Genomic DNA, 12500 nt, shown 5'->3' with positions numbered 1-12500 from the left:
CTGACGTGGACGGGGTAAGAAAAATGTGGTTGCAGGGATCGAGGGGTAGTGGATGGATACATTGGACGAGTAGTGGGGGGTTGGCCACCGACATCTGCCTTGTTTTGCACGTGGACGGGGTCCTGAAGATTCAGTTTGCATGGATGAATAGAGGGATAGATGGATGAGAGTTGGGGGAGATGGGTGGACGGAAGTTTGGGTTGGCAGACGCATTAATGGGTAGATGAACTGGATTAGAAAGGATCGGTTGGTCACGTCCGTGTCTGTCCTTGTTTAGGTACTGTGTGTTACACACGCGCTCTCATTACGTCTCAGTGCTGATACTTGTTATTATGTTTTCTTCTTGCAGACCATGCGGGAAGCTTTTGCAAAAACAGAATCACCTGTTGTTGGTAAGTAATTGGTAAACAAAAACAAATCCAAGTGTGAACTGTAGTTTGTCATTCTTTTAACATGTTTTAATATTATTTGTTTAACATATGAATACCAGAGGGATATACATGAGTGCTGTAAATCATAATCGCGCAGTTTGTCAGGCAGGCTAACTGAATGTACAATGGGCCAAGGCTACTTCGTTTAGCTCAATTTGGCACATTTTCTTCCTATAGTGATGCTATTCTTTTTTTCGATTGGGTGCTTTTGCATGGTCAAGTCTCTTAGGAATAAAGAAAGAGAAAACAATAGTGGAATACCAGGGAACCAAGAGATAAAAGGGCCTGGGCGTTCTGTTATTGAATCATGTTCGTTCAACGAATGTAAAAGTACCTGAGCTTCTTTTTACATGTCTCAAAAATAGGCGTATTCGTTTTTGTATTGTATGCCCTTCTCCGAAGTAGTTGTCGATCTTAATAGACGAACTCCGGAAATAACTCTGTCGGGTTTGTATGGGTTGTGAAAGAGTGAATACTCTTGCTTTTAGTGAGGCAAACTTTCCACGATTGCTCCTTGTAAACGTATTTCAGACATCCCCCTCGCTAAGGTCTTGCCTATCATGTCACGTGGGAACGTTTGACTCAAGAAAAGCAAAAGTATTCACTCTTTCACAACCGATACAAAACCCGACAGAGTTCTTTCCGAACATCATTTATTTACACCGCCTGTGTATATTGCAGTTCGCGCGTTGACAGCTCAGCCCCCAGCCAACCACGTGCCTGTGATAGTGGGGGTACTGATCGTCTTCATTTTGCTCATTGTCACCTTCGCCATACTTCTGCTTATATGGAGGTAAGCTGCTTCTCATATCGGTGTGGTTGTGCATTCTGTTTGTTCAATGTACACACACGCACATACTAGCACGCATGGACGCACGCTTGGACGCACGCACGCACACATACGCTCGCAAACACGCACACACGTGCGCTCACAGGTACGCGCACACGCACGCACGCACATATTCACGCACATACGGACACACACACATGTGCGTAGAGATGCAGACGTAACTTCTTCTCTCTGCTATATAAAATGTCCCACATTTGCATTACGGCAACAGCAAAATTAATGTTCGGTTTACAAGTGCAGAGAATGATACTTTATTGTTAAAATGTAACATAAAGACGAGCAATTTGATTAAAACTCCTTGTTTTCTTCTTTTTATATTTAGTCAAGTTTTGACTAAATATTTTAACATCGAGGGGGAATCGAAACGAGGGTCGTGGTGTATGTGTGTGTGTATGTGTGTGTGTATGTGTGTGTGTGTGTGTGTGCGTGCGTGTAGAGCGATTCAGACCAAACTACTGGACCGATCTTTATGAAATTTGACATGAGAGTTCCTGGGATTGATATCCCCATACGTTTTTTTCATTTTTTTGATAAATGTCTTTGATGACGTCATATCCGGCTTTTCGTGAAAGTTGAGGCGGCACTGTCACGCCCTCATTTTTCAACCAAATTGGTTGAAATTTTGGTCAAGTAATCTTCGACGAAGCCCGGGGTTCGGTATTGCATTTCAGCTTGGTGGCTTAAAAATTAATTAATGTCTTTGGTCATTAAAAATCTGAAAATTGTAAAAAAAAAATAAAAATGTATAAAACGATCCAAATTTACGTTTATCTTATTCTCCATCATTTGCTGATTCCAAAAACATATAAATATGTTATATTCGGATTAAAAACAAGCTCTGAAAATTAAATATATAAAAATTATTATCAAAATTAAATTGTCGAAATCAATTTAAAAACACTTTCATCTTATTCCTTGTCGGTTCCTGATTCCAAAAACATATAGATATGATATGTTTGGATTAAAAACACGCTCAGAAAGTTAAAACAAAGAGAGGTACAGAAAAGCGTGCTATCCTTCTTAGCGCAACTACTACCCCGCTCTTCTTGTCAATTTCACTGCCTTTGCCATGAGCGGTGGACTGACGATGCTACGAGTATACGGTCTTGCTGAAAAATGGCAGCTACTTGACTAAATATTGTATTTTCGCCTTACGCGACTTGTTTTTTCTTCTTCTTTTTATATTTAGTCAAGTTTTGACTAAATATTTTAACATCGAGGGGGAATCGAAACGAGGGTCGTGGTGTATGTGCGTGTGTGTGTGTGTGCGTGTGTGTGTGTGTGTAGAGCGATTCAGACTAAACTACTGGACCGATCTTTATGAAATTTGACATGAGAGTTCCTGGGTATGAAATCCCCGAACGTTTTTTTCATTTTTTTGATAAATGTCTTTGATGACGTCATATCCGGCTTTTCGTGAAAGTTGAGGCGGCACTGTCACGCCCTCATTTTTCAACCAAATTGGTTGAAATTTTGGTCAAGTAATCTTCGACGAAGCCCGGGGTTCGGTATTGCATTTCAGCGTGGTGGCTTAAAAATTAATTAATGACTTTGGTCATTAAAAATCTGAAAATTGTAAAAAAAAATAAAAATTTATAAAACGATCCAAATTTACGTTTATCTTATTCTCCATCATTTGCTGATTCCAAAAACATATAAATATGTTATATTCGGATTAAAAACAAGCTCTGAAAATTAAATATATAAAAATTATTATCAAATTTTTTTTTCGAAATCAATTTAAAAACACTTTCATCTTATTCCTTGTCGGTTCCTGATTCCAAAAATATATAGATATGATATGTTTGGATTAAAAACACGCTCAGAAAGTTAAAACGAAGAGAGGTACAGAAAAGCGTGCTATCCTTCTAAGCGCAACGAATACCCCGCTCTTCTTGTCAATTCCACGGGCACTGCCTTTGCCACGGGCGGTGGAGTGACGATGCTACGAGTATACGGTCTTGCTGCGTTCAGTTTCATTCTGTGAGTTCGACAGCTACTTGACTAAATATTGTATTTTCGCCTTACGCGACTTGTTTTAATTGTTTATTCCACATGGGGTAATCATATAATCATATATAATCACGTACTAATTTTGATATTGTGTCTATTACAGGCGGCGCCACGTGAATTCAGAGCGAGAGAAGGCAGAGTTACCGTCCTTCGGCCCCACCATTTTACCGGAACCAGACACCTCCCCACCACCCACACCTATCAGTGAAGGAGCCTGTCTACTTACTTCTCTAGGTTGGTTTCTTTGCCATACCAGCAATGCATATTATTTGTACTTTGGACCAAAATATAACAGTTTACACAGATCGAGACAATCTTTGTTCACCAAGACTGCACTAGCAACAATGACTGTCAAGATCTGTGTCAAGTGTCAAGTGTCATGTGTCATGTGTCATGTGTCATGTCATATTTTGGTCACAAATGCAAATAACTTTTATATATTGATCGATTTTAGGTAGAAGTTATTTTTTACAATTGAATGTACACAAACATGCACCCTCGGCCAACCGCCTAAATATGTGACCCTCCACCACGGAATGAGTCGCATGTCACCTTTGCATGATTTTCATATTTTTACATTTTCCTAAAGAGTTTTTATGCTCTATCCAGTGGTGAAACCCGTTTTAGAAAAGAGCAAAAACTGTTTGAGTTATAAGCCTGTGACTAAGGTGACCCTCACACTGTTACCAGACACTCCCTGGACTTATATTAAGCCTAGCGCAGAACCCCGCGAGGTGACATGCGACTCATTTCGTGGTGGAGGGTCACATATGAGGTTTAGTCGGCCGCTGACATCACGTGGCTTAAAGAAGGAAAATCCAATGTTCAATTGATATACTGGACTTTTGCCGTGCACTTGCCTGTCACGCCAAGAACTTGCTAATGACAATATTGGAACACTTAATTGAGAACAAATGAAAATAAGAATATCAACCCTGAATGTTTTTGTTTTTATCCAGGCAGTGAAAGTTGCTCTGTTTGTTCCTGAAGATTACATGTTATTTACGGAAAGAAACGTTTTCTTGATCTAGCCATGTATAATAAAATATCTGTTCATATTACCTTTGCTGCATTGGAACATTTACAGAAGCGTTCGGTAAGTGGAAAGAACTGATGTGTATCATCTCTTATGTTATTTGTTTTGTTGCTTTGATTGCTTGTGTGTGTGATTTTTATTTAAACATTGAAAAAACCAAATCAAATTAATACCCCGAGCACATTATTCAGTTTCTGTGTAAAGAGCTGTGTTATTTCTTAAAGTTCCTTTCATAACGTTCTTAGTAAGAAACTAAACAAGTAACACCAATCTGTGTGTGCTATGTTGAAAACAAGTAACTGACGGTATGATCAACAAGAAAATGCACTTCACTTCTATCTCTTGTACATTATCTCTTCCAGAAACAGGCAGCACAGAAGCGGAACCACTCCTGGAAGCCAGCTCAGCACGTCCAGTGGAGTCGGAGCCTGTGTACAGCAACGTGGGAGCAGGCCTCACCATCCTGCCCATCAAGGTCGAGGATCTCTGGGACTACATCAGGAACAACAAGAGCAACGACATGGAAGGACTCAAGCGAGAGTATAGGGTACGTATTGGTGAAGGGAGGGATGGGGGCAGGAAGAGGTGGGGTGGTTTGAGGGTGAGGGGGGGGGGGGGTGAGAGGCAGATGGACAGAAAAGTAGAGGACCTGTGAGACTACATCAGAAACAACAAGAGCAACGACATGGAAGGACTCAAGCGAGAGTATAAGGTAGGGATTGGTGAGGGAGGGATGGGGGGTGGGGGGGGGGGGGGGGGGGGGGGGGGAAGGTGGTAAGGGGGGGGGGGTATAGAGTGGGGATGGAGAGGCACACAGACAGCCAGTCAAGGTTAATGACCTCTCGGACTATGTTATAATTATGAAGTCTTATATCGCGCGCGTATCTCCAGACTCGGACTCAAGGCGCAGGGATCTATGTATGCCGTGTGAGATGGAATTTTTTACACAATACATCACGCATTCACATCGGCCAGCAGATCGCAGCCATTTCGGCGCATATCCTACTTTTCACGGCCTATTATTCCAAGTCACACGGGTATTTTGGTGGACATTTTTATCTATGCCTATACAATTTTGCCAGGAAAGACCCTTTTGTCACTTGAACCCACCACCGAGGTTAGGAAAGGGGGGGGGGGGGAGAAAATTACTAACGCCCTGACCCAGGGTCGAACTCGCAACCTCTCGCTTCCGAGCGCAAGGACTCGACCACCCAGTCCATCTGGACTATATCAGGAACAACATGGGCAAGGGCATTGCATAACTCAAGCGAGAATATAGAGTAGGGATTGGTGAGGGAGGGTTGGGGAGGGGGGAGTGGTGGGGTGTTTGGGGGGAGGGTTGGAGTGCTTAGGGGTGGGGGGAGGAGGTTGGGGGGGGGCAGACAGACAGAAAAGGGGAAGACACCTAGAACTACATCACAAACAACAAGAGCAACGACAAAGAAGGACTCAAACGAGCGAAGGTATTATGTGAGGGGGTGGGGGGCTGAAAGACAGACAGACAGAAAAGAGAAAGACCTCTGGAACTTCATCGCAAACAACCAGAGCAACGACATGGAAGTACTCAATCGTGAAAATAGGGTAGGTACTAGCGAGGGAGTGGGGAGGGGTGGCGAGGTCGTGGAGGACATAGAGGCTGGAGTGCGCTGACAGATTTAGCATACTCACTCAGTCTATCTAATGGGATGCTTTCGTTTGGTCACATGACACTGTTACTTACTAGCAGTTATTATAATTACAAGTGTTGTTGTTGGTCATTGCAGATGCTGCCAGCCGGACTGACGGCCACGTGTGAGGTGGCGAGAAGAGAGGAGAATAAGGGCAAAAACCGCTATGGAAACATCATAGCATGTAAGTGGGGAAGAATTTGACTTGATTGAAATAGTCGCTTCAATAAGTTGATAAAAGTAGACCGGATCTGATGCCCAAAACAGTATTTTTTAGTTATCTGATTGTTTTTGTCGATCATATTAACAGATAAGACTAAAGCAGGCTTAAGTTCAAAGTACTGGTTGAAGATTGAAACCCCGTTTTTAGATACCAAAAGCAATTCAACAAAACTGATAACGCTCTGAACATTAACCGCCAGGTTACATTTTAAATGGAGACCCAAATGAGTTTGTATTCAACAAATTATGGACATACTATACAATAAGCAAGTTAAGAGTCAACAACAACCTATAATGAGTCTGAAAGAAAGTCCACACTTGAAGAGCTTGTTATCAACTCTCTGGATTCGCAACTTTAAAAGCACACCCCTTCCCGTGAAAACAATTCTGCTCGCTATTTCAGATTATGCTATTAACGTGGGATACCATCATCATCCCTCCACTTGGACAAATACCAAAACTCGACATTCTGACTGCCTTCTGCGCAGATATGGCATTTTTTATGAATTAAATTTCGCAGATTGAGACTAGGAGCTTTTATTAGATTAATTCATTTGAAATTTTGCCACTGCGCATAAAACATTTTATTTATTTATTTATATGGGAGATTTATATAGTGCTTGACGTTCTCTAAGCGCTTTACATTTTAATTTCTGCCGTGTGAGATGGAATTTTTTACACAATATATCACGCATTCACATCGGCCAGTAAATCTCAAGCCATTACGGCGAATATTTACTTTTCACGGCCTATTATTCCAAGTCACACGGGTATTTGGTGGACATTTTATTTTTTTTATCTATGCCTTTACAATTTTGCCAGGAAAGACCCTTTTGTCAATCGTGGGATCTTTAACGTGCACACCCCAATGTAGTTGTACACGAAGGGACCTCGGTTTTTCGTCAACCACCTGGGCTAGGAAAGGGGGAAGAAAATGGCTTACGCCCCCGACCCAGGGTCGAACTCGCAACCTCTCGCTTCCGAGGCAAGTGCACTTACCACTCGGCCACCCTTTCCCGCGGCACCCTTTCCCGCGGTGTAGATTTATGATATGTGTCCAACTGTAGGGATGGCCTGGTTAAAGTAAGGCCTCTTGGGAACATTAACGTTGTTTGCAATTCAGTAGGTGGAAACCTTAAGACATCTCTGGGGCGTCTAGGTGAAGGCCAGTTACTCCGAATAATGAACCACGGAAGATCTCAGAGCTACGGCAGTGTGGAAATGTGATTCATCTCCAGCAGTTATGCGGTAGACAGAGACATTATGCAGATTTACTAACTTGAGTGAGAAATTCGTGTGTACACGGTTCAACGTACATGAACGCATAGCTTGTGGACATACACATGTATTGTAAAGAGCATTAAACCGCTGTATAATTTAGGGAAATTCAAAATGTAAATGAAGAAACGAATAAGTGAAATTTCTCATATTCCCGGTTTCCAGAATTTCTGTTAACTGTTACTATAATGTGTTGACAGATGACCACACGCGAGTGTTTCTGGATCCCGAGAATGACGACCCCTCAGACGACTACATTAATGCAAATTATATTGATGTAAGTATATTTCTTCATCCCCATATCGATTTTCCCCCCTTTCTGTGTGTTTCTGGGTGTGCGTGTGTGTGTGTGTGTGTGTGTGTGTGTGTCTGTGTGTGTGTCTGTGTGTGTGTCTGTGTGAGTGTGTGTGAGTGTGTGTCTGTGTGTGTCTCTCTCTCTCTCTCTCTCTCTCTCTCTCTCTCTCTCTCTCTCTCTCTCTCTCTCTCTCTCTCTCTCTCGGGCTCTCTCTCTCTCTCTCTGTCGGGCTCTCTTTATGTATCACTTTCTGGAGCGTTTCCAAGTTTTTTACGGTCTCACCCTTCTTCTCTCTCACGTCTACCCACGCTTCCCTCCACAATACCCCATCGGGCCAATCCTGGTTCGGACAATTCTGATTCTTTACATAAGCCACTATTCTGGCCCATCCTGTATGTCTCCAGCACAACCCACACTCATACCTCCACACCTCCCATGGTCACCCCCATCCCACCTTCTATTTCTCTGAAACTGAGCCTGTTCTTTCCCCTTTGGTGCTCATTGACGGTTTTCTTTGATTTTGTTTGGATGACATGGCTGCACCAGGTGACCTCATTAATGCTGCAAGCTATATTGGTATGGGGGGTGTCGCAATTAGGATCAAAGGTGTGTACATGATGAAAATGAAATTGTCTGGAAGAGAGCGCGCAGGGCTTGCCTCGCCGATACGTCTCCAATTGCCCTACCTCGCTCCCTGTATCTATTTCTGTATTGTCTCTCGTTCTGTCTCCCCCTTGTCTGTAAAGGGTACATAACATGATCGGGTGTCGGTGCTATTAATATGGGGCTTCTCTCGATTCTCTGTTGACCCTTGTCTCGCAGTGTTTGTGTTTTTGTCTTTGCGTTGGTCTGTCTGTCTGTCTCTCCCCCTTCCCCCTCTCTCTCTCTCTCTCTCTCTCTCTCTCTCTCTCCCTCTCCCTCTCTCTCCCTCTCCCTCCCTCCCTCCCTCCCTCCCTCCCTCCTTCCCTCCAAACACGTACAGCCGCACTAGCCACTGAACCATATTTGATCTATTCGTCCATGCAATCCTATTCCTTTACTCCGTTTGGCCACTGTCCTTTATCTCATAACCACGCAACATACCTGGAAGTTGTCGAGGAAATTGGACCCTTCTTGTTCATTTTGCAAAGCATCAGGTTATCGGCAAAGCGGGTGACAGCGGCAGCGCGATGTGACTACGATATTGCCTTCATAACCTGAGGCTGTGTCATATGCACGTGCATATTTGTCAGTCAACACTCGGGCCCTGTCGATTTGAAAATGCTTTGCCCATGTTCATTTTACATCCACCCATTTGTGGTTTGAAGGGTGATGACAATATATCTTTAGCCTGAGGAGGTCGCACGTGCATTGCAGAGTCTGTACTCAGGTCGCCTGAAATGCAAAATGTTCTGGTCACGTTAGTTTCAAGGCTTGATATATTTTGATCAAAGTGTGGCATTTACCTTCGTCAGCAAGGTCATTCTCCCGTCAATGCCCTGGTCGTCGTGTTCATTTCAAAGTGCTCTGGCCTCGTTCGTTTCAAAGCTTATGATAATATTGATGGAAGTGTGGCACTGCTTTCTTCACACGAAAGAGTCTGTCAGCAAGGTCATTCTCCCCGTCAATGCCCTGGTCGTCGTATTCATTTAAAATGCTCTGACGATGTTCATCTTTAACAGTCACATTCCTTCCCGTGCATGCAATCCATTCCGCTCACCATCGTTAACAGTCTCATTCCTTCCCGTGCATGCAATCCATTCCGCTCACCATCGTTAACAGTCCCATTTCTTCCCGTGCATGCAATTCATTCCGCTCACCATCGTTAACAGTCCCATTTCTTCCCGTGCATGCAATCCATTCCGCTCACCATCGTTAACAGTCCCATTCCTTCCCGTGCATGCAATCCATTCCGCTCACCATCGTTAACAGTCCCATTTTTTCCCGTGCATGCAATCCATTCCGCTCACCATCGTTAACAGTCACATTTTTTCCCGTGCATGCAATCCATTCCGCTCACCATCGTTAACAGTCACATTTTTTCCCGTGCATGCAATCCATTCCGCTCACCATCGTTAACAGTCACATTTTTTCCCGTGCATGCAATCCATTCCGCTCACCATCGTTAACAGTCACATTTTTTCCCGTGCATGCAATCCATTCCGCTCACCATCGTTAACAGTCACATTTTTTCCCGTGCATGCAATCCATTCCGCTCACCATCGTTAACAGTCCCATTCCTTCCCGTGCATGCAATCCATTCCGCTCACCATCGTTAACAGTCCCATTCCTTCCCGTGCATGCAATCCATTCCGCTCACCATCGTTAACAGTCCCATTCCTTCCCGTGCATGCAATCCATTCCGCTCACCATCGTTAACAGTCCCATTCCTTCCCGTGCATGCAATCCATTCCGCTCACCATCGTTAACAGTCCCATTCCTTCCCGTGCATGCAATCCATTCCGCTCACCATCTTTAACAGTCCCATTTCTTCCCGTGCATGCAATCCATTCCGCTCACCATCGTTAACAGTCCCATTCCTTCCCGTGCATGCAATCCATTCCGCTGACCATCGTTAACAGTCCCATTCCTTCCCGTGCATGCAATCCATTCCGCTCACCATCTTTAACAGTCCCATTTCTTCCCGTGCATGCAATCCATTCCGCTCACCATCGTTAACAGTCCCATTCCTTCCCGTGCATGCAATCCATTCCGCTCACCATCTTTAACAGTCCCATTTCTTCCCGTGCATGCAATCCATTCCGCTCACCATCTTTAACAGTCCCATTCCTTCCCGTGCATGCAATCCATTCCGCTCACCATCTTTAACAGTCCCATTTCTTCCCGTGCATGCAATCCATTCCGCTCACCATCGTTAACAGTCCCATTCCTTCCCGTGCATGCAATCCATTCCGCTCACCATCGTTAACAGTCCCATTCCTTCCCGTGCATGCAATCCATTCCGCTCACCATCTTTAACAGTCCCATTTCTTCCCGTGCATGCAATCCATTCCGCTCACCATCGTTAACAGTCCCATTCCTTCCCGTGCATGCAATCCATTCCGCTCACCATCTTTAACAGTCCCATTTCTTCCCGTGCATGCAATCCATTCCGCTCACCATCTTTAACAGTCCCATTCCTTCCCGTGCATGCAATCCATTCCGCTCACCATCTTTAACAGTCCCATTTCTTCCCGTGCATGCAATCCATTCCGCTCACCATCTTTAACAGTCCCATTCCTTCCCGTGCATGCAATCCATTCCGCTCACCATCTTAGGTCTGGCCAGGGTTGTGCGAGGGATCAGCCTTGCCAGCCCTCCACTCAGACACACACCAACAGTCAACAGTCTGGCTACTTTCTGTGCAGAGGGAAAATATGTCCATGATTTGATTTTACAGAGTGTGGCTAGTGTCCGTTGAGGATTTATTTTATCAACAAATTCTCATTTATTTTATTTTTTTTCATTTTTTTTTTTTTTTTTTACAATTATTGACTTTTATGAGAGAAAAAAAAAAGGTGTGTAAAGCATTCGACTGAAGCAGATGTTATTGAGTAACATTATAAAAACCGATGTATTCTGCGTTTCATAGTTTGGAGAGAAAAAACCACGCTGTGAGATGTAGGTCACAGGGCTGCGCTACCGGTCAGCACGAGCATCTCGTTTCAATTGTCAATACAGAGGAACCTCCTTCCAAAATCCCCCAATTTAAGACTCCCTCCTTGTTAAGACTCCCTCCTTGTTAAGACTCCCTCCTTGTTAAGACCCCCTTTTCGAAGACTTTCTGTTCATAGCCTTTGTTAATGTATTCATTTTTAAGACCTGATTATCTCAGATTTTTCAAGGTCTTAACAGGAAGGCTCCACTGTCTAGCAGAGGAATGTATGGCTTGAAGGTTGTCATGCCTCCATAACCTGAGGCCTTCCAGTGTGCACGGGAATTCTGACGTCCCTGCTCAGGCCCTGCCCAGTTCAAGGAACCGATTATTGGCTCTTGCGGTGATACATTGAAACCCCCCTTTTAAAACTTCCAAAAATGGGAGAAAATTGGTGGCATTCTTATAATGATGATACACGTATGTGATGAGCAGTAAAGCTGAGAGAGGGGAGGCCTTCAAGGCGGTCCTTTCATTGAGCCCAAAGTTGACTTCTCGAAGACTTCGTAAAGTCTCGTTGCCGACAATTCAGTGCCACAGCTTCGTGCAGTTAGCATCATGAAGTAGACTTCGCGAAAATCTGGAGAAAAAAAACCAAGGGCTTAAAAGGGAAGAAACCTAAAATAAAGGAGGGAAACAACTGTAATACGTTTTAACAGCTAGGCTTTGGCGGCTTGCCTGCTAGGAAAAGCATAGAACCCTAACAAATATACAAATCGTGTTTGAGGGGCCTTAATTTTGCTGACCTTAAAATTGACGCTCTTCACAAAAGTGTGTGTGTGTGTGTGTGTGTGTCTGTGTGTGTCTGTGTGTGTCTGTCTGTGTGTCTGTGTGTGTGTGTGTCTGTGTGTGTGTGTGTGTGTGTGTGTGTGTGTCTGTCTGTCTGTTTGTGTGTGTGTGTGTGTGTGTGTGCGTGCGTGCGTGCGTGTGTGTGTGTGTCTGTGTGTGTGTGTGTGTGTGTGTGTGAGTGTAAGAGAGATTTAATTCAGAGTTGATAATTGCAGAACATCTTTCAGAAGAAAAAAACATTAGAGGAAGGTAAACAGGGTATTTAACTCTTCTTTTTTTCTTTTT

The 12500-nt window shown here is 43.8% G+C and overlaps 1 protein-coding gene and 1 long non-coding RNA gene across 2 annotated transcripts in view; both read left to right on the top strand.

Annotated features, from left to right (window-relative positions):
* The window catches only part of LOC138966208 (uncharacterized), a 349546-nt gene that overhangs the window by 220804 nt on the left and 116242 nt on the right, over positions 1–12500 (top strand). The gene's annotated exons all lie outside the window — the stretch shown is intronic.
* The window catches only part of LOC138965922 (receptor-type tyrosine-protein phosphatase epsilon-like), a 103492-nt gene that overhangs the window by 23845 nt on the left and 67147 nt on the right, over positions 1–12500 (top strand). The window contains exons 5-10 of the mRNA XM_070338002.1: positions 350–392; positions 1113–1224; positions 3398–3528; positions 4693–4877; positions 6094–6181; positions 7698–7774. Of these exons, the coding sequence (XP_070194103.1) occupies positions 350–392; positions 1113–1224; positions 3398–3528; positions 4693–4877; positions 6094–6181; positions 7698–7774 (636 nt within the window). The remainder of the gene's footprint in view (positions 1–349; positions 393–1112; positions 1225–3397; positions 3529–4692; positions 4878–6093; positions 6182–7697; positions 7775–12500) is intronic.

The sequence above is a fragment of the Littorina saxatilis genome, linkage group LG5 (genome assembly GCF_037325665.1).
Source record: "Littorina saxatilis isolate snail1 linkage group LG5, US_GU_Lsax_2.0, whole genome shotgun sequence".
Lineage (NCBI taxonomy): Eukaryota > Metazoa > Mollusca > Gastropoda > Littorinimorpha > Littorinidae > Littorina > Littorina saxatilis.
The sequence above is the reverse complement of the archived record's forward strand: the minus strand, read 5'-3'. Positions and strand labels throughout refer to the sequence as shown.